The 25802-nt window shown below is 43.4% G+C and overlaps 1 protein-coding gene across 1 annotated transcript; it reads right to left on the bottom strand.

Moving 5' to 3' along the window:
* Positions 1 to 4918: 4918 nt before the first annotated feature.
* RGS10 (regulator of G protein signaling 10) lies at positions 4919 to 25447 on the bottom strand. The gene is made up of 5 exons (XM_065638851.1): positions 25277 to 25447; positions 18649 to 18767; positions 17530 to 17616; positions 11231 to 11374; positions 4919 to 8212 (listed from the first exon to the last, which is right to left on the bottom strand). Exons 1-5 carry the CDS (start codon positions 25323 to 25325, stop codon positions 8066 to 8068), a joined length of 546 nt encoding a protein of 181 aa, XP_065494923.1. The 5' UTR covers positions 25326 to 25447; the 3' UTR covers positions 4919 to 8065.
* Between the last annotated feature and the right edge of the window lie 355 nt (positions 25448 to 25802).

Below are 25802 nucleotides of genomic sequence, written 5' to 3'. Positions count from 1 at the left end.
TTATGTTGCACATGAGGAAAAGGTTCTTCACCCAGAGGTGCTGGACACTGGAACAGGCTCCCCAGGGAGGTGTCCCGGCCCCAACCTGACAGTGTTCAGGAAGAGACTGGACAACGTCCCCAGACACATGGTGTGACCTGTGGGGTGTCCTGTGCAGGGACAGGAGTTGGACTCCGTGATCCTGGTGGGTCCCTTCAACTCAGGACGTTCTGTGATTCCATGACCCACCTGTCCTTTAACTTCTTATAGATCTCTGAAGAACAAGGACTGCTTTAAAAAGCCACTTTTCTATATGGCTTCTACGTATTGCCAAGCAGAAAAACCGGTCATACCTTGGTCAAGGGTGTTGTAACTTTCTCCTCTGTGCTCCTGTTCCTGCTCCACGTTGCCACGTGCCAGTTCTGCAGGCCAGGGGATGGCCAGCAAAATCCGCACTGCCGGCTACCGCAGAGGTGCATGAGCGCACCAGAACTGTGCCATACGTCTAAGCGTTAGGAAAAAAAATAATCATGGCACATGTTACAGAACAGGTTACACGTTGTAACAAGTTAACGTACTTTTTAGTGGAAAACAGTGATGCTCACATTACTGCGAGCTGTGATTCTACTTTTTTTTTAAAAGCTCAGTAACAATTACTTATTTTTCCCATCGCTGTCTTTTTTCCTGTGGTGGAAAATGGCGATTTTTTTAGGGTATTTAGGAGGGCTTGTGATCCATCAGTCCTGCAGAGGTACAACCACCCCCACACACCGTATTTATAAGCTTTGAAGGAGAGCATGAAGGGGGAAAAAAGTAATAATCCTGGTGTGGGTTACGCCTATGCAAAATTCGAGGGGTGAAGGAGCAGGGCAGAGACCACAGAGAGTGAAGAGAGGGGGGGTGTGAAGAATTCACACCCTCTTGGAAGCGGGTGCTTCGTTCTGCTGCAGTCAGATGCTCACGAATCTCCCAACCCGGTGAAACAAGATGTGCCTTGAAGCAAGATGCTGCTCAATACGAGGCTGCTGCCACATGAGTAAAATTAAAGTGGGCAGGACATACCCACGTCGTGCTTTTGGAGACCTTAGTGTGAAACTCAACTCATCCAGAGGCAAAAGAAGAAACGATGGAGAAGCGAACCGGGGTTTTCGCAGCGCAGCTGCGGCCGCCCCGCTCTCAGCCTTGGTCCCACCGCAGTTATTTCACACGGGGCCAAACCCCAAACCAGTCCGAATGCAGGCTAACGCCCTTCTTCTTCATTTACATCACTTCGGTTGCTGCTTTGGCTGTCTCACCTTTATTTAGCAGACCATGAAGGTGTTTTTGCATGTAGACTGATTCCCCCCCCCAGCTTTTTGCTATCCAGTTGGAGAGCTTTGCTGGGGCACCAGTTACGTACACAAGGACGGCTGAACTTGAACAGCGTAACTTCGAACGCAAGCTCAGCTGCGTGGGTTCCCTTTCCCTCCACCCCATCCCACCCTGCTGGGGGTCTGGTCAGGGCTCAGCCACATCCTTGGGCATCCCCCTTTGAAAATGCTGAGCCCTGAAAAACCGCAGCGCTTCCAAGTTCTATTTTTCCAGCTTGTAGCCTCTCTTCTGAAGCTGGGGGGAGGGAAGGAAATGAAAGAAGACGAAAAAAAGTCTGAATCAGGTTTTGGCAGCTCTCCTCTCACAGATGAACGTTCCACACTTGCACTTGAAAAGGATTTTTTAGCAAATCAGAGCAAAGAGTCAAAATAACAAAAACAAACAATTACCAAAAAAATTGCCGCACTCAGTAGTTTTTCTGACTGCTGCTCGTGGCTTAGTGAGAGGTTGGTTCATTGCCTAATCTCGAGCTCAGAAAAAGACAGTTCAGCTTTAAGTTTCTAGAGTTATTGGCCCAACTACAAAGGAGAAGATTTCCCTGAAGTCTTTGCCCGAGGCCTAATGATGACTCCAAAAATAACAAGTCGCCTTGAGGTTGGAAATTTTGCTTCAGAGAGATTTTCTTCATGTCCCGTAAATGATACACAAACATTCATCTGAGTGGATGGAAAATGCTTAAGAGCTACATAATGTAGTGAACAAGACCAGTCCCGAGATGGAAATAATTTACTTAATTCTTTGCAGCGCTGCTGTCACTCGCAGCCATCTGTTAGTGGGGATGCCGCTGATCATCTATTAAGCAGCTTAGGAGATGAAACCTTCCAAAAGCCAAGATCACAAAGAGTTCACTTATTTCTCTGCAGTAGGAAAGGAAGTGGGTGGGGAAAAGGGATGAAAGGATGAAACACACAGCTCGTCCTCTTCTGGCTTCAGGATGAAAGCTTTGCACTAAAAAAACTTGGTAATTTCATACTTCCTTAACGAGAAATGGTGTCAAAGACGTGGAGCGAGCAGCAGCTGGAGGTGTTGTGTGAGTCCCATTATCTTCATTACATGCTGGTTTGTAATTTTAATCCCAAGAGGTCTCCTCTAGGCCTGTGGATTTGCCAACTAGCCTGGTCAGGATGTTGAAACTCCTAGTTTTTCATAAGTGGCGAATAGAATAGCGCAAGAAAAGCCACAGAAAGGGATTTCCCGTCCATTCTGGGAGCGACTCGCTCCTGCAGGAAACACCAAACTCCGGCCCTGCGATCTGGTCGTGTCCCGAGGTGCTCGGTCCCAGTGACGGTCGTAGCACTGTTGCCTTTTGTCCTTCAGTTTTTAGGGTTTCACATCACTCAGTATCACTTTGCAGACTAAGAACAGGGCATTGAACTTGCCCTTTGTACTCTTTGTTGCCTGGTCAACCTCTGTAGCATTTCAGGTATGCAAAAAGGACATTTTTGTGTTGTATGTACTGTGGATGGGAAAGAATGTCTAAACCTAGTATTCAAACCATGGAAAAATTATGAAGCCAGTAAATACAGAGCAGGAACTGAGGAGAAAAAAATGTTAGGCTGTTCCTCTGGACTGTAGATTGAAAAAAAACCTGAAAGGTTTTAACTTACCTCTAAATTAGTGCATTTTCTGTAATATTGGGAGAACTTCAGTGCTGCAACTGTTAGCATAAAATGTTCAACTATTTCAAGTTCACACCTCTTTTTATTAATGACACGGAAAAACACTTGAAATCTATCTAATCAAAGGCTCACAAGCAGTCACACCCCACGGGCAGCTGAGACAGGCCCGATGGAAACAGAAACCACATGTGTTAAGGCTGATACAGCTGGAGCTCCGCTCCTGCCGGCCCAGCCGCAGGCGGCACCGCGCTCCCAATCCCCAAATCCCCCTGACCCCCGCGATTCCTCGGGTCTGGGATTCCTTCGGGAAATTGATATCGCAAAGCAAATAAAAAGTCCCCGTGCATTTATCACCCAGTGTCAGGACATGCCATCGATGGCAATTTCAGACATGAAACGGTGGGTTACGCTCCCCATCCCTACCCATGCGGCACCGCTTTGCTCAGCAAACTTTTTTTTCAGGTTTGCGCATTTGTGTGTAAAGTGAAAACAAGTTTTATAAAGCCAAAGAGTAGCACAGGATTACAGGTAGACAATGGTTTTGGCTTTTAGGTATGGTACCTCTGGAAAAGCTCAAGCGATGGAGAAGTATGGCAGACACCAGCATGTAACAGCATCCCAGCTTTCAAAGCAATTTAAACAATATTCTTACACACAGTGATCCCCTCAAGTCTTGAGTAAGATCTGATCAAAGTAGCACCAACCGCCTTCAATGAAAACCAGAGCCATTTTAGCATTTTAGTGTAGTGTTTAACTGCATTTATTGCCTACAGAGAGTTCAGCAAGTCCATCACGTTTGGGGAAACAAACAGCTGTGACCGTTCTGTATTTGCAGCCTTACTCTTAAGATCAACATCCCTACCTGTTATTCTGCCAAGAACCAGGAGAGGGTGCTGTTAAATTTGGCTATTATTTCATTTATCTAGAGAGCACCCACATGCTGCAAAATGCCTTTCCCTATTTCTTCCCCCCACCATTCCCCCCACCACCCTAAGCCCCCTAATATCAGGCACTTTTTATCTCCTGACTGAAACGGATTTATTTGCCACACTGATCAGCCAAGATACAGGACTGATGAAAAGCATCTTTCACCTAATTATAGTAAAGCTCCTAAACCGGAGGGATCAGAAGTCATGCAGCGGCACCACAGTGAAGGTACACAGATGCTTTGGATACGGGAAGCCCCGCAGCTTGTTTTTGACTGTGGCTCTGCCAAAAGAGCCCTTGAACATCAGGATTTCAAACAAGAGGGGCTGCCTCTGGGGCAGGGTAATGAACACTGCCACGGAAATAATCGTTCTGGTGTGGCAGGGGGAAGATACTTGGCAAAACTGGGTGACTTTGTAAGACTTGCTGCTCTGTTTTAGGATTTTAAAAGTTATGAACAATTTATAAAAGGGGGAATAAATCCATTTTCAGCCATAGAATCACAGAACAATTTGGGTCCTCTCTCTGCATCACAGACCTAATTAGTTTTTAACCCAGATGCAAATTCTACCCACTTGAAATCAATCTGAATCTTCAGTAAAGATATAAATATGTTCTGAACTTTTATCCAACCCTGAATATTCAAACCTTTTTCTCTCTCTCCCTAAGGTTTTTCAAACCCTCCTTTTCTCCCCACCAGTGTGTTAGCGACTAGAAGCAGGTGCGACAGAAGAAATGCAACGGGAACAGAGAAACGGGAGAAGATGAAGAAGGTACAAGACGCATCTTCTGCTGTTCAAGTGACTTTCTGTGTTTTGTTCAAACAACAGCTCACTGAGAAGTGAAACCCACCGTGTCATCCCACCCTCCTGCCCTCCAAGGACAAACACGCTGTGACAGAATGTCAGCAACTGCGTTAACAGGGACAAAAAACAGAAAATGGGATAACTATGGGATACGAAGTGATCTTGGCTCAAAGTGTGTTCGAAACATAAAACAACTGCCAGCACATGGATTGGGTGTATTTGCAGAATATTTTAATTTTCAGCTGAGAAACACAGAATAGGGTAGAGTTTAAGGCAGGCAATCAGGCATGAAACTTCTCTTGCTTGCTTTTTGTGCTCACACCTTCAGCGTAAGTTCTACAAAAAGGAGCAGATCCCATCTTAATGTCTATGCAAAGCAGCTCCACCTACGCACTTAAAAGCCTGAGGTTCGATGCAATGTTTGCAGTTGTTCCTGGGATGCAGGATTTTCTTACAGGGAAATTCAGTTCTTCTGTCTGTGCACATTTGTTCTATGCCACATTGTGAAATATATGACATTTTCTCTAAGTCTGATCAGTGATAATATCAACAGAAGCAAAATAACCTTCTCCACATATATACATGCTGCAATGACAAACCTCTGCTTGCACGGTTTTACTTCGCTCTTTTACTGGAAAATGCAGATAATCTAATGGATAGGAAAAAAACCTTTTATTTCTGCACCTTACAAGTCTAGTTGTTGGTTTTCTTCTAAAAAACAAACCAAAACCAAACACCACAAATAAGACAGCCAGTGGGACAACGAGTTCTTTACCGATAAGGCAAAATAGCAAGTCAAAGGTTAAGAATTTTGTGTGTTTAGGTATATTATCTTAGAAACATCGCAGGTATTGAAATAAACATCACAGGCATTGAGATGCTGCTAAGAAACACGTTTCCATTTGAGTATCTTTTGGTTGGTAGTAGCGTAAAGCACCTTTGTGTCTACTCCTACGGGGCATTTGCTCTTAACAAGCAAATAATACAGCGCCTGACAAGGAGCATAATGCCAAGGAAAATGTTTATAAGCAGCTACAAATGAGTATTTTCTCTCTTTAATGCCCTGCCATTGTTCATACAGCTTCTGGTTTTATTTTTTACTAGTATTATTATTTTAAAACATGATAGTCAAAGACTCTGCTCCCTTACTCATGCATTTTTAAAATCAATATGATTAAAAATGAATCTACTGTGCATCCATGTGATGAATGTGGTAAGAGCTCATTCTGCATTTCTTTCATGAAGGTTCCCATCCCGGATTTTTCACTATCACTAAGACTTCAGCTGCAATTACTGGGAAGAGACAAATCCCAACTCCAAAACGCGTTCAAGCTGCCCACTCCCAAGGACTTCAAAAGTATCAGAAGTTCCATCCTCTGTTGCAGCAGGTGTTACGAGTTCATTATTACGGTGAATTTTCAAAAGAGATAATTCTGAGATTACAAATGGTTGCCAAATCCAGAACTGGATGGTCTCATCTCATAGGACCCATCACGACAAAAGGGTTCACACACGTGCTCACTTGGTTCCTATCCAGTAAAACACTGAAATGCAACTTAAGCATGAGGTCAAATACCACTGAAAGGATGACTTCACCATTACATCTTTAGAAAACACTCAGTGCATAAGAATTACTTTTTAAAACATGCATATGGAGGCACTGTCCTCCTCTTTGATTTCCTAAAAATGAACAGGCCATTTAGCTCTGGGGGAAGAAATTGAACTCCTGCTCCTGCTCTTACATCTAACTAGGGAAGAGCCCATGGAGACTATTGTCTTTACACATTACCTGCAAGAGTGGCTCAGAGTTAAAGAAATAATCAAGTCTACCAAGGGAGTTTGCATCCTTAAAAATGACAACCTAGACCTAGTTTTAAAAACATTGATAGTGACAGTGATGTATAAAAGGTATCTGGCCTTCCCAATAAAAAAGAACTATAAACCAACCAAAAGCTAACTGTGCATTTAGATTAGCCAGCACATCAACAAAAGTTCAAGAAAAGCCATGTAAAAAATGAAAGAGTAAACGACAAGAGAATGTGGAACAGCAGAAGCTGCAAAGCTTGTAAACAGAGCATGTAGCTAATATACTTTCCCAATTTAAATTGCAATTTAGTAATGTTGCAGAGAATTAATTCAAAAATATATGAACACACGAAAAACTGTATGCCAAAATGTGCTTTTCAGCTCTGACACAGTCCCAGGATGATATGAAAGGCTCATTGGGAGCGTCTTCCTTTATCACCCTGACATTTCATCTTTGATTGCTCTGGGCAGAAATAAATCCCCCTTCCTCTCAAGCTTTTAACATCAGAATGGCTAAAACACAACATCGACCCCTCGTTCCACTGCAGCTATCAAAAGTTACAATTAGGAAACCACGAAATACTTCTCTTGGGCAAATAAAATTAGGCAGGACAATTTTAGTACAAAGATTTTAGCAAAGCAAAGCCAGACTTTGTTGGTTGGTCCTTTGCCAAAATATTCTTGCCACACAGAGCAGGATCACTCAGGAGACACAGGGAAGATCAGATGCTTCCCAATACCAGTATCTGCCCCTGATGTTACCCTGACAGGCAGGACAAACCCTGGTCAAGCTTTGCCAAAATCAAGGTGCCCAGAGAGAGATATTAACATCAGGTTTCCTAACGGCTGTTCTTCAGAGATTCTCTCATCTTAGCATTTGTTCCCAAGGGAATACAGGTTATTCCATCCTCTGAAGAAAGTGATTGTCTACTGCAAAACAATAGGGGAAATTTAAGAAATTCAGAAATTAAAATCATGGCTGGAGAAGTGTTTTGACGCAACAATAAAGGCAAAGCAAAAAAGATATTATCTTGAAAGAACAAAGTTCCATAGGAAGGGATTGGATTCTACTGAGTTTAACCCTGAAAGATGCTGTCCCTTCATGATTCACTTTGCTATGAATGACCCATCCACAAAGTAACACGAAACATACTCCTCAATAGCTTCTCCCAGCAACCCAGGTTGTGAAAGCTGGTCACAAATAAAAATTACAAGGCAAAAATAAAAAAAAAAAACCCAACACCCTATCTCCCATTTCTCATCATGATGATGCCTCACAAAAGAAAATACAAAAACTGAAAGCATTTTAACTTGTGAAATATTCAATTCACGCTATGGAGGAACACCTCAGCCTTCGAGCTAGGAAACAGTCTTTCCACAGGTGCTTTTTTATTAGCTATCATGCAAAAACAATTAGTCATTCAAGCAATTAAGAAGGTAAGTATCTCCTAAAAAGGTTTTGAGCTTTTCAAGCCCTAAATGCAACTGCTATAAATCTAGACTGTTCCTGAGTGTAATTTAGTTATTGTATTGCCTCTCCTGGAGAGATCGATTGTCTCATGTGTTGTAAATTCTTGATGCTCTTTTAGCTGCAGTCTGAGCCTCTGGTGAATTCTCCTCTTGCTCCTCAGACTTCTTATGGTTTAGGAATATGTCTGATTTTAAGAAGCGGCTGTAGCTGTCATATTTCATGAGATTGAATATCTGGTAGGAGGGGAAAAAACACAAAACAATGACCTAAGTAAACAGGTAATTAAGAAAAGCCTTTAAATAATTTACACAAATTCTGAAACTGGAAACTGAATCTAGACAGAAACAACTGGTTTTACCAACGTTTCTTAAACTTACATCAATCTTCCCATCCTTTTTAGACTGCTACACAACCAAATGCCCAAACCAGTCTCAGGCCAAATTAGAAAGGTCGCAGGTACCTGCCACAAAGAGCTGATCCGGTACAGATGTAATTTGCCACTTAAAATGTAGTTTAACACTGGTGATTAAATCTGTGCCATGAGGCTTTTCACTAGCCCAAGACCTGCCCTTCTTCCCACAGCCAGCACAGTTTTTCTCTCCCAGGGCTTGAGTTCAGGCTCATCCCTCAACACAACTGCTTTCTCTTCTATTTATACTCATTTCAGGCAAAAAAAAAAAAAGCACTAGAACTCATTTGGAGTCTTCTGAAAACAAAAGGGCTTGGGAGAGGAGCCTGGAATCTGTTCAGGTGTCAAGGTCAGGACTATATTTTGCTTGGTCTTGAAACAGAGGGGAAGGAAAAAAGTAAACCTCAAAACTGTAATTAAGGCAAAACCAAAGCCTACATCACTCTCTGCCTATTATTTCACTGGCAGAGCCTCTCTGAGTCATGCTTCATGACTGATTACATTTTATGATACTCAGAGTAACTAAATTTCCAAGAGGAATTTCTGGATTCTGACCTGCATGTGTGGATAATCTATGTGTGGATAAATGGGGCTTTACCTTTACAGGCCTCATTTCTAACTGATAATGCAACCAGGTAATACAACTGTTTGTTAGGAGGGGAAAAAAAGTAATAATCTCAAAGTGCTTTTTCATTTCACATCTTCAAGGAATTGTACAAAGGCAAACACACAAAACTTGACTGCTCTTGTCTGTACGTTTGCTGTAATATCCCCCTTGCAAATAAATTACATGAAGCATTTTACTAATAGTTTGTTTACATAGTTAAGTTCATGTTTAAAACAGTGGAACTCTTGCTTTATAAGCTACATGCTGGAAGACCAAGAATCCCAAAACACCCTCTCAATGTAGACCCAAATCAATGCAGTTAAGCAAAGTCAAATTACACCTCGTGGCTTTGGTTAACTACAATACGATTAAATATATCCAACCAGCTCAAGGGAAAAAAAATTCTAAGGAAGACATCACCTGTTAAAATGCTGTAAGAACTTGGAAACTTCTCATTCCTGGTATCATTTAAAGCATCTCTCAGAGAGAAGGAGCACTGTAAGATCGGAGTCTGCTGCAAAGTCTCTTCAGTCAAATGCACAGGACAGACTTTATAAACACGTGCAAAAGCAGAATAATGTTTTTCCTTCCCCACCTCTCATCGCCTCCTTGGAGTAGGAACATTTACCCCACAAGTATTTTGAAATCTACAGATTTCTGTGAACCACTCTAACACCACTTCGTTCAGCACCAACGACTGCCTCCAAGCCATTTGTTTAAGGCCATGAGCACAAAACCACACTCCACAAGTAGCCCCAGCTAAACCAGTAGGTCTCTGCAGAACTGAAGTGCCAGTTACCAGTAACACTGTAGATCAGACTGCAGCTTCCAAGCTGTGCCTTTTTATACTTCAGACACACAGTGCCAGCAGGAGTTAACACTGTTCTTCTTCATAACTTTATAAGGATTGAAAACTAGAGAAGACCATAACTCTTCCGGAGCTAGTATCCAACGGCAATAAACCGAAGCTTCAAGCAGTGGAAACCTGCAACAATCCATAAATGCTCTGCATCTAGTTTTAAAAGTTCACAGACTTTCTTCCCACACCAGTGGGGCTCCTCTACCACTGGTCCAGCATGTTTTCAGTTCAGGTATTACTAACCCCTGGCTGCTCACGTGGATGCTCATTTGTAAAGCTGCCAACCATTTTAACTCCAGTAGTTTCTCCAGCTTCGCTCTCATGATCACCCACCCTGAACCGCAATGCTTAGATTAACTAGAACATTCTTCTTTCCCTTCCCCCAAGTCTAAAGTTCTTCCATGAAAAATTTTGCTTCTTCACATGGAAACTGAGCTTCAGAAATTTCCACTGCTAACAAGCTCGAACATGCTTAAAAGGCAGCAGAGCCTTTGCTCCTCAGATCATTTCAACTGACCCAGCCAGTGCCCAACTAATGTATTCAGTACCTGATGTGAAATGGGTTGAAAACACTATTAAATCAGTGTGCTGTTTCTCCATAAAAGAAAATAACCAAATGGAAAATACAGGTAGTACTGAGGATGGGACAGAAATCAAAAATAGTACAGACTGCAAGTGCTGGAAAGCTGCAGATAAGAATGACTCACTTCATAAGTTATGCTTTAAAATAAGCTAAATATTAAGAAAATTTACCACCAAAGGACATGCCTGCTAAACGTCACCTAATTTCTACCAAGTCTCCCACGATCTATAGGAAGAGGCAAAGCAGATACCAACTCCTCTTCTAAGCTTTGTGTGTTACAGAAAAGGAGGCTTTTCAGGAAATTGCATTATATTCATATCAATATAAATAACAAAACAAAGGAAAGTGAAGAATCTTGAGCTCTCCGGGAAACCAGTGGCAACTACAGAAACAAACATCAGCAGTGACTCAGCGCAAGAGAACACACAGGAAAACGTAGGCACAAAGTTGGTCAGCTCGGTGATTCTCAAGCTACCGGCAGAGGAATCCAGGAGAAAACTTTGTCCAATTTTCCAGGGAAGTCCTGAACTGGAATTAGTGCAGTTACTTAACTAATTGGCCCTAGTTTGACAGGGCCAAGAACCTGGAGGACGGTGCACCCACCCTTAGAGTAGCTGCATTAATATCCCCATAAGGAAGCGACCCAGCTCCATGTCCACCTATTCAATCCACACCACAGGCAGCAGCAGGCAGATTCCTGATTTTCCTACCCTAGCTTATGCTTCAAAAGCAGAGTCCATTTAAAGCAGAAAAAAACCTACAGAAACTGTGTTATTGAAGAAAATAGCTTTACCTGGTCCTGGAGCTTCTGAAACATGAGAGGGTGAGGTGTCTCCAAAATGGTCTCATTCAACCGGGACTGTCCTTCAACATTGACTTGGGAGGAAGCTTTACTGGACAGGAAAGTCATGTAGATTTCTTTAGCTTTTTCTTGCATCTGCGAAAGGACATATTTATTCAAAGAATTATTTGCTGTGGGAATATTATTTGTATTTGTTAATGTTTTGTTGGGGAACGCTCTGGGTCGCTTACTTCTTGAGGTTCACATCTTGAAACCAAAACATAGTCTGAATTAAAAATGAAAACAAGTAACAAAACAAATATAAACAAATATACATGGATTAGCTTATTTGTGTATATTCATTTGTACAGGAGGAAAAACATCTCTACAGGCCAACTCCTGCACTGACATTAGTGAAGCTACTGGTATTAGGCACTTAGGTTACTAACAGAAGGTTGTGATGTTTGAATCTGAGAATCCAGTGTAGAACTGCTCAGCATCATCAACTAAGCCATGTCTTCACTACTTAAAATACTATTTTTACTAACAGATAACCAGCATGCGCAAGGAACACAGGGGGGAAAAACACTGTGGAAACTTACTGCAAGACAAAACTAAGGAAAAATCAATGTATAATCTGAGCTACTTCCAGATAACCTTGTCATACTACATGCTTTGTCATAACTATGTTTTTACCTCAGAGCAGCTCACATGCAAAACTGACTACACGATTAAAAAGAAAGAAAAACCAACAGGCATTTTTTTTGCTAATGGTAAAGCTAAGACTCTCAAGAGTCTCTAAAAGCTGAAAAATAAGGGTAGGTGTGACTCTCATAAAGCAGTTTGTTGGTGTTTGCCCTGATTTCTGCAATCCAGTGTTCTTCTCTTGATAAATCAGTAACAGCGATAACATTTTGACCCTGCCTAGCATCTCTAAGCTTCAAAGTAGTAAACGAACGGCCACAATCCTCCAAAATTAAATACTAGCTCCCTCTCAATCAGAAGGTCAGATAAGAGAAAGCCAGGGAGAAACAAAGAGCTAAGCCCAGGCAGCAGGCAAGCCTCCCTGCTGCAATCTGAAATTCGAACGCTGAAAGCAAAGCCTGCGCAGCAGCAGGCACTGCCAGATCCCCAGCCGTGGGTACTTGTTGGTGTTCCCCATCACACGTCTCATGAGCAACCATAACCCCAGCCCAGCACAAACCACGTCGTTGATGGGAAGTGGGCTTGAAGGAGGAAGCATTTAAACCCCTGCCCATGAAGGAGTCACAGAATTTCTTTCATGTTTTATAGCTGAGACTCAACATTTGGGGATAATTAGAAGAAAAGCTACATGTGTCTGACAGTTCCCAAGGGCTAAAGTGTTAACTCTGTCACTGCTGAAGGGGACACACATTTTCCAGGAGTATTCTTTTTTAAAACAGATTATTCATCTGGTGGTTAAAACATCATGTGTCAGGTGCATTAGGTCACACTGAAGTGTTTTTAACATTTTCCTGTCTTTCCAGTTTCACAGATCAGGTAGGACCGCTTCAGCGACGTCTGTTCTAAATGAGCAATTAATCCAATTGATCAGACAGGTGACTGTTTTAACAGGTAAAGTTAATGCCCTAATGCAGACACAGTAAAGGTACCTATAGCTATTATCAAATGAGCAGGTATAAGTGATTGTACCGTCTGTCTGTCCTACCTAAATAACTTTTGAAACTGCTGTCCAATTTCAACCACATTTAAGAGAGGGGCAAGGGACTGCAAAATAATTACTCTCCCACTGATCCGATGGAAAAGAGTGGCAAGGGAGAGGAAAGAGAGAGAAAAAGCAGCATTCACCAAGGGGAAAAACTGCAGTATATGTTCAGAAGTTATCTACTCAAACTGCCAGCATGTAATTAGCTGCTGGCTAATTAACACACACAGAGCTCCACGTCAGCCACAACTCAAGGTGCTGCTTGCCCAAGGAACACAGGACGGAGCTGGGCGCTGTGGAGAATGAGCAGAGGAAGGTTTGCGGGGGAACACGAAACTAGAAGTAATGGGAGGAAGTTTAAAGAACTTGGGAGGAACAAGAGGATTGTGTGGGAGGTTGGCAAAACGGGGAGGATCTCTGGATTTTGTGGGGAAGAATGACAAAGAAAGGAAGAGCTGTGGTAGGGAGAAGGGGTCGTTGGGGAGGTGCAGGGGACCTGACTTTATAGTAATGGGGAAATATGGAAATGCATAGCTAAACATTGCAAGTTCTGCACGCGGAACAAGTTACGCTACATCTATGCTTCAGTAGTAGAGCATCAGTTTAACTACAATAATTTAAAAAATAAAAAAGGAGAGTACAATTAAAGCTGCCAGTATATTTATACACCCCCAAATGACATCCAGGGAGAGCCAGGTTCAGGCAGAGGAGACAGCGATGGTCCCCATTCAGTGGGTGGCATTCTCTGTTCTGTGTCAGCCTAAAACTAACGCCTCTGCACAGGGGACTCTACTCTGGAATTTAAACAACACTTCGACTGAGATCTTGTTCACAGGTGGTTATTAAAAGATTTCTGGCACTTTCCACTTATATCTGTGCGCTCGCCCCAGCATCTGTGCCAAATTCCCATTTGGAATATGAAGTTTTGTCTACAGAAAACCCCCTCGCTATTTCAAGTGGATAAAATATTCCTTCCCACTTCCTTTCCTAAGGTCAGATTCAGCTCTCAAGCATGTGTGGCTCCCAAATGAGGTGAATGGGAGTCCCAGATGCTCATCAGAACAGGCTCCAGCAGCGAGCAGCTGTGCAGCATTACCCAGTCCTGCTTAACCATTGCCATGTTCCGCATGGGAAGTCACAGAAGAAACTTTCGACTAGGTATACTTTGTTCTGAAATTGTTCTCTATAAAACTTCCTGACACGGGTATTTTGGCAGGTTTCAGCAATATCTGAAAAGATTCCCTGTTGTTTGAAGCATTTATTATAATCTGTAATTTATTTTTAAAGCTCAGCTGCAAAAGAAGAAACATTTAAACCTTGGAAAGTAGCACAATGGACACGTTGTTTATTTCATTAACAGTCACAAATGCAACAGCATAGGAATAACTCAAATAAAATATTTAATTTTTTTTCACTTATCCCCACCACTCCCATTTCAAAAATTAAATGTGTCCTAAGACGAAGGCCATACGGGTAGCAGCAGAGCTCACTGCTACAAGTAGACTTAATTCCTTCCTCAATCTTTGCTAAAAATTACACTTCTATTTTAACTTCATTTTTAAAGGAATGATAGCGAAAGAATATCAAATTTTTAAATGTCTTGAGCTGAGGGGCAGAGTAACTTCTTGCTTCCTAGCTCTGCAGATGCTGAAAAATCTCCCCTGCTCCTTGAAACACACACACATTTTGTATTAGCTCACCCAAAAAGGAAAACAAACAAACTCCTGGAGTGGTCTGGTCTGAACTCCATTTCTGTCTTCTCCTGACTAAGCGTTCCCACCACTTGCCTAGAGCCAACACAAGAGCCAAGAGCCTGGGTTCTCCTCGCCAGCGTTCCCTCTGCTCCTGTGATCTGGGGCTGCACAGTGCTTCGCGTTCACGAGGAAGGAACGGAAAAGACCTATCTCCATATGTCCACAGCATCTGGACCTATCTCCGTATCTCCACGGCATCTGGCAAGATCTGCCTGTGTTGTCTTGATATAAGTCAGCTGCTAGGGAGAGCCCACATGACTGTGGTTAGAGTAACAACTGAACCAAACTTCATAAGCCTCGAGGAAAGGCCCAGAATCTTTTCTTAGAACGCCAATAATGCAGTTAGACAGTTTGCAAACAAAAAAAGCAGGAGCAGGGTGAGCCTGCATCTACCTGCGTAGAGCAGAAAAGACAGCGGGGAAGGACACATTTACTGAGCTAACCAGCCTACACAAAACCAAACACCACTCCAGGCTGACGCAGAAGGGATGACAACAACACGAGGCACAATGGATACTGTGCAAGTTTAAACTCACCAAGAAAAACCCTATGCTAACACTCTCATGTCAAGTAATGAAAAGTGTATCTCATACATTAAAAATAGGATAAAAAAAAAAATCCCATTCGATCTGGGTTAAATTGAAATCAGCTTCATCTGACCAAAAGTCTTAAGTGTCTAAGAACTAGTTTCTGTGGTAAACCAGTTTTAATGAGAAACAGGTTATAAAATAAGTAAAACGTTCTTTTTAGAATACTTTGCTCACAGTAGATATAAAGTGATTTCTGCAAGAGTCACTTTCAGAAGACAAATTCATGCTTCATGCTATTACAAACACTAGAAAGATTTCTATTTTTAGTGCTTTTTCTAGCTTTGCAAAATATCTAAACAAAGCCATCCATAAGCAGTAGCTTTACTGTAAGTCTGTGTCATTCTAAAGCACATTTATTCGAGCCAGCTCTAATAGCTCTGGCAGTCCCAGCCTCCAGATTGACCACACCGTGTAATGATTGGTACTAAATAATTAAGCTAAATGGAACCCAGTCAAGTCTCCGTCCATTCATTTGGCAATTCATTCAAAAATTCACTAAGTTACTATCTCTATACATCATTTTACCATTTCCTGTAGTAGCACACGTAATCCTAAAATAGCTAAAGAGATAGAAATTATTTAGCACGGGAAAATATTATTATAATCCCATTGCAAAATGTGGGACCTTACAGAAGGATTTTCCACTTTCATTTCCATTTAAAAATGCAGTTTGATACCTGCCCAAGAGGCATCAAGAAAAGGGTACATATACCTCTTGGTAAGGGCACTGTATGAGGTACAAAGGAAAATATCTGCTCTGTACAAAGCAAAGGGTTCTTCCCATTTGGTCATGGACTGTAATGCTGGTTTTTGCTTCACCAGCTCAGAAAACAAATTATTTTAATGGACTAGGGAGAAAAATCAAAAATACGTAGATCCCCAGCCCAACATATCACACATTCCCAGCCTCACTCCAGCTACTTCTTGCAAAAATTACTAGTTTTGCATTTTTTATGGATTTATCGATACCAAAAAAAAATATTCACAACTGAAACAAGCAAATTGTTTCGAGGAGAATGCTTTTCCAGTGCAAAATAGACAATATTTACAGAAATAGACTGTCCTCTCAAAAATTTGTTTTGCTGCAAATTAAGTGCTCCGCTGGAAAACAGTTTGAGCTGATAATATGTGTTTTATCTTAAGAGAGGAATCCTGTCATCCAGATGCAGAGCTGCCCTCTTACACCTGCACTTTATAACCCCCCAGGAGCCCAGTTCCCCACCTGATTCCTATTCCCTGATGTTTCTGACATTACTCAAAGCACGTACAGTCCCATTTGAACCAGGTTTAAATGGCATTTTCCCAGCCTCACCTCACGTTACCCCATTTTCTTTGGCCAGAAGAGTGCAAAACGGGCCGTACATTGGCACCCGTTGCCTTCTAAAATGCTCCCTTTGGCAACAAGAGCTGCACACATGAAAAGCGTAAAGCTGGGATTTCAAAAAAAGGGTTTATGGGATCCAGGAGCCTTACTCATGGACAGTGATGCTCAGCTGGAGTTTTGGTACTACTTCATTTCATGCTCATAGAATCCTCATCTCAAAGATCAAATAAATTTGGAATGTATCATTTAAAAAAAAAAAAAGTCACAAAAACTTTTTCAGAAACAAGCAAACAAAGCATGGTACATATTTTAGGCCTGACTCTATAGGCTTCAAAGCTTAAATGTGAAAGTGGATCCTGTGTTCCTGGTGGATCTAAAGTTCCAAGCGGTGGAAAAAAATTACTGGAGGTGTCTGGTTGAAAAATTTTCAACAGAATATTTTCTACTAGAGAAATATAGCTTTGATGAAAACAAAAATTGCAGGTATATATCAATTTAAAAAAATATTTACACAAAAAGTCCAAATGGACCCTCAATTTATTTTGCGACTTGCCATTTGATATGGAAAACTTTTCATTTTGGTGTTATAAAACATATTGTTTGCGCTGTTTGTTACTTTGATGTTCCACTATACTTTTAAAAAAAATCCTGAAACATCATTATATTTTCAAGCAAGATGATGCAACGTTGCTGAATTAGACCTTTCGCTATTCCCAAGCAACAACAAATGTTCAGAGTTTTCAAAACATGGGAAACTTGACGATTTCAGCATTTTGGTTTGATTTTAAGTGGAACCGGCTTTGTTTCCAAACAATTCCACCACCCTGATTTCAGTGCAATTCCTTGAAATATATTTATTTGAACTCACATGAAGCACGTTATGCAACAGAAACATTATAGCTCCAGCTCTGCTATGTAAGTTTTGGTGACAAGTCAAATTTATCTAGGAAACATACCTGTTTTTTTCCCTGTGTTTTCTTAAATTCTTCACATGCTAGCCAGAACAAAACATTTTCTTCACTAAATTCTTTCTTTAAAAATTCCTAGGGAAAAGAAAAACAAACAAACAAACATCAGGATCCCATTCCTCAATTGTTTTTCTCTCTTCCTACTATAACTATTAAAAGTAGAAGCTGCCTAGGGCCAGCTTTACCACATAACACAGTGTAACAGAACCACTGCATTAGTGCATCCACACACCACCGAGGCACAAATAAACAACCATATATTCAGCACTTAAAAGCACATTCCAGTAGAATGATGAGCTACTTTTAATCTCAGAGAATATCAGTAACTAACGAGAGTTTCTTAAGTCTCCCCTAAATAACTTGAGCAATTCCACAGTCATTACTCAAAGAGAAATCAAAAAATATATGAATTCATTTGCCGGTAAGCATAATGAACTATTTTAACGAGAGCCACAGATCACTTGAGATTCTCATCATCTAGTATCTTTCTGATTTTTAATGAGTAAAATTTCTACAAAGTGTTTCTAAACATGCTCATTAGTGGCAATAAATTAACTTAAGTAAACTAAAGCAGAAGATGTATTTGCATTCTCTAGATGGTGTTTAAACAAAGCACATTCCTCCAAAAGTGAGACATGTTTTAAAATGGGGAAAAAATGTACATTAAATTTCTTTATAAAAAATAATGACTTAAACATTCATAGTTCTGAGATCATCAGTTTTCACTTTGAAGTGTTAGAAAATAGAGATTAAGTAATGCTGAGAATTAAATAGCACCAAAATTACTTTAAAAAAAAAAAAAAAGAATTTTGAATCACAGCGTTTTGTAATTCCAGTTTACATCATTTTTCCAACCAGTCTGGCAGGAAACCATTTTATCCCAGTGCATTTTATCAGTGCAGCAAAACCATCCTCAAGTTATTCATTCCTGTTCCTATAGGAAATGGCACAGCTCCAGCTCTGCCACCTCTGCTCAGGGGACGCATGTAGAAGGACACGTGTCTCTGTGCTCACGGCACTGGCACAGCTGCACCATTTAGGCTGAGACTCATTCAGCTTTAAATCCTAATTTCAGTTTACATAAATAGCCATAATTAATACAGTAACCCTAAATCGTTTCACTCCTTCTGGATCTTCCAGGAGGTTCTCCAGTGACGTAGCCCATTTTGAGGTTCCTTTCAAGGTTTGGTGGCTGCTGCTTGGGTGACCCTCGCCATCATTTATCTCTGGAAAAAATTGAAAAAAAAATATGACATGTTCATTAGAAGTGATTAATGTCTCATGCATTTCTTTTCCATTGCCCTCTGCACCCTTGGACTACAGCTGCTCTCTTTAAAGGAAACACCATAAAACTGAAAATAAACACACACACATATTTGAATTCTGCTTTGCCTGTAAGGAGGTAAAAATGCCTTGCAGTTAGATAATTCATGAGCATATAAGCAGGCACTGTCACTGTTTTATAGGAGTTCAGGCACCTTTTGCATGTGGAACACAATGACCTCAGCCTGTGTAGTAAAAGGACCATTTGCCTTTTGTTCTGGCACTGTCAACACCATTGGCTTCTATAAACCAAATCCTGGACAGTCACACACATGAAATTTATTTTTAAGGAAAGAATCATCACTGAAGGTTGAGAAAATGCACAGAGGGAAAGAAAAATAATGCTTTGTCTAGCAGGAGAACAAGTCCAATATGTTAACCCAGTGTAACAGGAGGAAAGGCAGCTGGCAGAAGAGCCTCATTCCAGCCGAGTCGACCTGCTCATTGGGCAAGTGGTATTTGGGTGTTTTTTTCTGTTTGCTTGTTTCTTTTCAAGTCCACTGAAATTCTGCTTTTACAAGGTGTTCTGGATTATGCCCACACCTTACCTGCCACCCGGTCTTCTCACAGATAGGAGACATGGCATATATTTTTGAATTTTTCTGTTGCAGGGACAAGTACGTTACATCCAAGGCTGGTGATGCCAAAAAAAATTGTTTGCTGCATACCCATCCGAACACCTACTACTTGGGAAGACTCCAGGAATTTTACTGCTGATCTGAAAAACTCTAAGCCCGGCATCGAGCGCTTGGCCTCTCTTCTTCTCACACCTGAAACACCCAGGGAAGGCAGCAGGAGTCGGGCTACAAGCTCCACTGCAGGTCACTACACCCTGGAAATGTGCACAGATCTCCTTCTGTAATCAATACAGCTTCTCTGTATTTTTATAGCCCCTTCATTTCTCCCTACCAACTCATTGGAAATCTGGATCTCAGTAACTTCTGCTTAAGCTCTGCTAAAAACCCCTTCCTCCACCACAAAGATAAACCTTAGCAAGTATCTCAAAACAGTATCTGTGCAGAGCTATATATCATCAGATGCTCTTTTCAGCTGGTAGCTAGAATGATAAATGTGAAGGTTAAAGCCCTACAAAATACTGGCACGACAGCAAAACCTACTGAGTTTTGGTTGGTAGGGACCTGCAGAGTCTATTTGTTTTTCTAACGGTGAGATGGACCACTGTTTTAAATGAACCAACACCTCCTCCTCTCCATTAATTGAGGGGGGTTTTTGTTTGGTTGGTTGTGGGCTTTTTTTGGTTTGTTTGGTTGGGGTTTTTTAATATAACAGAAGAACAGGATTTTTTTATAACAGGAAAGGAGGTAAATGTTCCGGAGCTGTGGATTCCATACCCATTGACTAATACTGAAAGATCTACATTCACGCCCCAAGTAAATACAGACATAAAAGAAAGGAATGTATCTAAAATGATCGAGCAAATGGTCACTGCAGGCTACATTTTTCACATGTGAATCCTGCCTCTCCTTTGCCTGTCCTGCTTTCACTCTATGATGCTGCTACAGCACCAACCTGAAATTTCTTACACAACGAACGCACAAAACCTTTCAGGATGTAAGATCATAGCCAATTTGGGTAAAGACTGTGACAGATTGGTCTCCAAAGCAGCAAGTGTACCTACAGCTCTGGATAAGAAACACACATTCTGCTAGTTCAAGGTCAGGAGTCAGAACCCGAGGATTGTCCCCAAACCACCGCTGCAGACTTCAGACATGACACAAGAGTACAGCAACTCTGCCTCAGTTTCCCCTCCTCTCATGCAAAAGGATGTGGCTCTTGATTATCACTTGCAAAATTTATTTTAGGAACTTGACTCAAAGTATCTGGGCATCTAATCTCAGTAAAATCGGTGAGATTTAAGTGGGAATAGCCAAGCACACTGGAGCAGAACACAATTACCTCTGAGGAGCCTGAATGTCTTGTTACGATGACTCTCACCTGCCAGCAGAATGGCAGCTCTGTGTGTACAGCTGCTAATGGCCTGAAGAACCGGGCCACTCCCTTATTGAATATATTATTTAGCACAGAACACATGGGAGCGTGATTTTATTCCTAGCATTTCTTTTCCAGCCAAATTTTAAGTGGACTTTAATGATTACTTTGAGAAGCACGTATTTCAATGAGCCAATGCAATACGGGGCAGGCCTAGTGCCACAAGAACCTAAAAAAAACTTCTGGTGAGCAGACACAGGCTGGAACAAGTGCTTCCACTACCCGGGATACATCAATCTGCTTCCCCTCATGCTGCTTTGGCTGCTGTCTCATTTTGTCTCTGTCCTCCCAACCACCATTCACCCCAGTTTCCTCCCACTCACAGCCTACCCAGCACAGCCCAGCTCCATCCTCCGTTTATGTTCCCCCTGTTCTTCTTCATCACCCTCCAAACCCTGCGCTCTCCTATGACCCTGCTCTCCTTCTCTCCACCTCCGACAGCCTTAGAATAAATTTTGGCTTTGAAGGGAGGACTTACACAACTCCTCCCAAACATCCATTCTGCTGAGCCTCCTCGTCCAGGACTCTGTTACCCAGTTATTTTCCTCATTTAACCAGCTCCCTGCAACCCCTAAAGTACTGGCACTGAGATGGCGCTTGCCTGTCCATCAGAACCCTTTCATTCATCCTTTGCCTGCCTTATTCAAGCCGGGAGTTCCTCAGGGCAGAGGCTCTGGAGTGTCACAGGTGCAGGCGAGCTCTGCCGAACCGGCGCGGGTGCCACCAGCAACCCCAGTTCAGCCCGGGGTTCCTCTCCCAGCATCGGCCCACACTGGGGACACCAGCTGCGGTGTCACGATGGACCCTTGGACCACTGGTACGTAATAAACACAAGAGGCCAGAGAACACTCTCAAGTCCTGCCGGCAGGTACTGCAGCACAGCTCTTGTCCTGAGCAGTCCCCAAAAACCACAGTAATGGCATCCAAAGTGCCTGCTGGGGACATTGCCTGGATGGTACCACCCTACCAGCTGTGCTGGGGACAATACGGCTGGCAAGGGCCACGGCCACACCAGGGAATGTGCCACCAGCTCTGGAGGGCTCAGGTCTGCGCTGGGCACGGCACTGATGGAGCTTTCTCCCTCCCTATCTCCAGTGTTCCTTTGCAACCACCATAAAACATGAACATTCCCCTTCAGTGCAAATGTAAATAGGCTGCACGTGATAAACGACAGTAGGAAACACCCTGAAATTCTGTGAGGATATTAAAACTGCTAGGTATTTTTCTTATATACCATTAAATATGCCATCACAAACATTTTTTTCTAATACGAAAGTGACTCCCGTGATTAGCATCATAACTTCCCACTCCAAATGTTGGTTTAATTTAGCAGATTTGATGTGCGATTTCTAGAATCTTTTTAAGAACTTAAAAGATAAGGAGGTTTTCCCCTCAAATGACTCGAGAAGCTAATCCCCAAATCCATATGCCATAACACGTTACTAAATTACCTTAGAAACGATACTTCTGCTGAAGTACAATTTACTGAAACTCTAGAACAATTTATTTCAGAAGGGAATACAGCAATAAGTGTAATTATATGAATGATCCTCCTGAAACCTATTTATCTCTGTTTGCTATTTATAAAGATAACTTTCTCCTGTTGAAATCACCTAGTGACAAAGTTATATAATATACAGTTGGAAATAACAAGCTCGATACCAATGTCTAACAACCCAAATGTATACATTAGAATGATCGTTTAAATGAGGAAGGCAGACATTTGCTGTTACTGAAAACTGGGAGATAATTTTGTGCATCAAAAAGGGTATTACAAAATGGCAGTTCTCCCACCAACATTTCTGTAGAAGTGACACACAGAACGTACAGCAGATGATAAATACGTTAACTGCATTTCCTACTGTCGTAGGAGCACGCTTGCTATCTTTTACAGGAGTTAGAAACCAAGAGGCAGAGAAAGGCGACAAAACACACACAGTGGAGCAGTTATGGAGTCTCTGCTGAAGCAAACTTTCCACTGAGTGTACGACTATAACACAACCCCTTGCATGATGTGCAGTGGCCAGCTGCTTCTACAAACAGTAAATGATCAAGCACTTTAACAGCACCACTATTTTGGAGAAGAACCCTATGCTAAGTCAACAAAGAGGTGGTTACATTAGCTGGAGCATTATTTTAGAAAAGAATCTTACAGAAGCTGCCTTCTCGCATCACACGATAGTGCTGCCGCATTAGCCTGGGGATAAAGGCTCTTTGTAAGCAATGGGAATCATGGTAAATGCAGCACTAATAACACTGTAATTATCAGCTGAAGTGCGGGATCAAAAATGGCAAACATTTGCATTCTCCAAACAGGAACTGGGACTGAAACCACAGAAAGTGCCAATAACATCAATACATACAACTTTGCACGTCAAACCTCACGGTTCTGGCCCTTGCTTTCGACGGGCACAAAAAAAAGGTGGAAACTCAAAACTTTTAGAGATTCAGACGCAGCTAATTGAGTAAGGCACGCTAATCCATCTGCCTTCCAGAAGGGCTACACGCTGCCAGGGTTTCCCGAGCTGCCGTCAGTCCCAAGCTGTTGACACAGTGGCCTGCGTGGCACCGGGTCAAACAGCACGGACTCACACACTTCGCAGAATCCCGCTGAGCGCAGCCCATACCTAAATGCCTCTTCTAACCGCCTCTTTCCCACACACACTTTCTGCAAACCCCTTAAAAAAAGACAAGCGGCACACAAACGGCAGATATAACAAAACCACCATGTAAATAGCTTATACCTTATTCATAGAATCATAGAATAATTTCAGTTGGAAGAGACCCTCAGGATCATCGACTCCAACCATAACCAAACTCTAGCACTAACCCATGTCCCTAAGAGCCTCGTCTAAATGCCTTTTAAACCCCTCCAGGGATGGTGACTCCACCACTGCCCTGGGCAGCCTGTTCCAATGCCTGGCAACAAACTTATTCTATATTTAAACAGTAATATACAACATTAAGAAAAGCCTTTGCAATTTCTTCTTGAAGAACTTCTGATCACACCACCTGCATTTTCCCTGTTTTCACCTGGATCATGAAGCTGCGAGCCACAAGCCTTTATTATTAATTTAAAAGTACTCTGAATACCTTATCTTTTCCTATGGTCACCAGAATGCCTATCCAGCAACAATCATCAGCCTGGAATTAATAAGTCCAAGGTTATGAAACACAGGGAAGCTTCATAAGTAGGCAGCTGAAAGGGGAAAATTCCCTTACTTTCCATGTATCCAAGCACCACTGGATGAATCCTCAAACAACAATTTTTTCCTAGTAGCAGCTGAATTTTAGACCTTTTCAGTACAGAAGTGCTGCCCTTCACACGCTCGGGTTGTTCAAAGCATGATCCTCAACATCCTCTTTTGACGGTCTCTGACAACAGATGGCTACTGGATTCCACTTTTAACTATAAGGAAGGAAACTAAAGGGACGTTCCGCTTCTGCAGCATCTCTGGAAGTGTTCACCAGACATATATCCTTTTAAAAAACCACCCAAACAGACAAACAAAAATAAACCACCTCTAGCCAAAAACTGCGTTTGGCTTTTCTTCGAAAGATTGTAACTTCTTACTGCACATTATAAAATGTAGTATTGTTTTCTGGGATTCTGAGTTTGTAACTTTTACCCCAATTGTTTCAGTAATTATATGGATTTCCCCCTTCGACTTAGAGCATCAGAGATGTCCCGCAGCAGCACAAAGACGTTACGAGGTCTGTCTGCAGGGGAACCGCCAAGTCCCACATTGATTATGCCTTAGGAACTTCCACTTCGGCTTAAGACGCTCCCTCCAAAAGCAAACTCTTCAAAGTCAGTTTAGAGCTTGAACAACCGCTCTCTGACGTTCCGGGCTATCGCCTCGCTACCGATAGCAGCCACAGGCAATTAAAATGTGGCTGATGAGGCACAAACCCCGGCAGAATCCAGTTCCCCCTTCGGCGCGGCAGCCGGAGCGGGAGGAACGGCGCTTCTTCCCCAGGCAGGGGGTTAATGCCCCTCACCAGGCTGCTGACACGGCCCCCCTGCCGCCCCCAGGGCCCGGGCAGGGCCACCCCGCGATGTGAAAACCGAGGGACAGGTCACAGAGCACCGCGACCCGCCCCGCGGAGGCGCCGGAGCCCGCTCAGCGCGGCTGCGCTCGGGGACCGCGGCACCGGGCGGAGGAGCCGGCGCGGCCCCGGCTGAGCACCAAGCGGGGCCGGGTGCGGGCTCCCCGGGCTCCCCGCAGCGGGGCGGGAGCCGCCGACAAGGCGGGAGCCGCGCTCCGGGCCAGCGCCGCCGCTCACCGCGCCCCCGCCGCCGGGAGGGGGCTCGGCCGCGCTCTCCTTCCCCGGCGCTGGCTCGGAAGAGAAGCGCAGCCCTTCCTTCCCCTGCCGCCGCCGCCCCCACGCTCCCCGTTACCTGACGGCGGGCGCTTCCTGCTGAGCCGGCTGACGGCCCGGTTAAACATCGCCGCTGCCCGGAGCCGGCGGGGGCGGCCGCGCCTTCCCCGCTCCCCTCAGGGAGCCGCCCCGCCCCGCCCCAGCGCGGCCCCTCAGCCGCGGGGCGCCCCCCAACCGCCGCCTCCTCACAGGCGCCGCGGCCGCGCCCTGCGCGCCACCCGGCCTGAGGGCGCTGCCTCAGGGCGCTGCCGGGCCCGCCGTGGGGCTGCCCCACCGCCCGGCCAGGGGTGCCGGCAGCGCCCCCGGCCTGCAGGCGGGGCTCGCACGGTTGACGGGCCGGGCCCGGCTCCTCCGCGGGCGAGGGGAGCAGCAGCATTTCCATGTTACCGCGGTGAACACGGACCGCCAAACGCAACGCGTCCATGGCGGGGGTTCACCCGTCCCCGACCCGACCCGACCCCCCTCGCTGGGGCCAGCAGGTGGAGGGAGGTGATTCTGCCCCTCTGCTCTGGTGAAACCCGACCCGGAGCCCTGTGTCCAGCTCT

Source organism: Caloenas nicobarica, chromosome 7 (assembly GCF_036013445.1).
Source record: "Caloenas nicobarica isolate bCalNic1 chromosome 7, bCalNic1.hap1, whole genome shotgun sequence".
NCBI lineage: Eukaryota > Metazoa > Chordata > Aves > Columbiformes > Columbidae > Caloenas > Caloenas nicobarica.
Note: the sequence above shows the minus strand (reverse complement) of the source record. Positions and strands in the feature narration are given on the sequence as shown.

Coding starts and splice junctions, on each gene's coding strand:
- RGS10 (XM_065638851.1), bottom strand. CDS start 25,325: ATGTTTAACCGGGCCGTCAGCCGGCTCAGCAGGAAGCGCCCGCCGTCA. Junction 18,768..25,276: donor CAGGAAGCGCCCGCCGTCAG/GTAACGGGGAGC, acceptor AATTTTTTCCAG/AGATAAATGATGGCGAGGGT. Junction 17,617..18,648: donor AAGGAGTGAAACGATTTAGG/GTTACTGTATTA, acceptor TCTTTTCCCTAG/GAATTTTTAAAGAAAGAATT.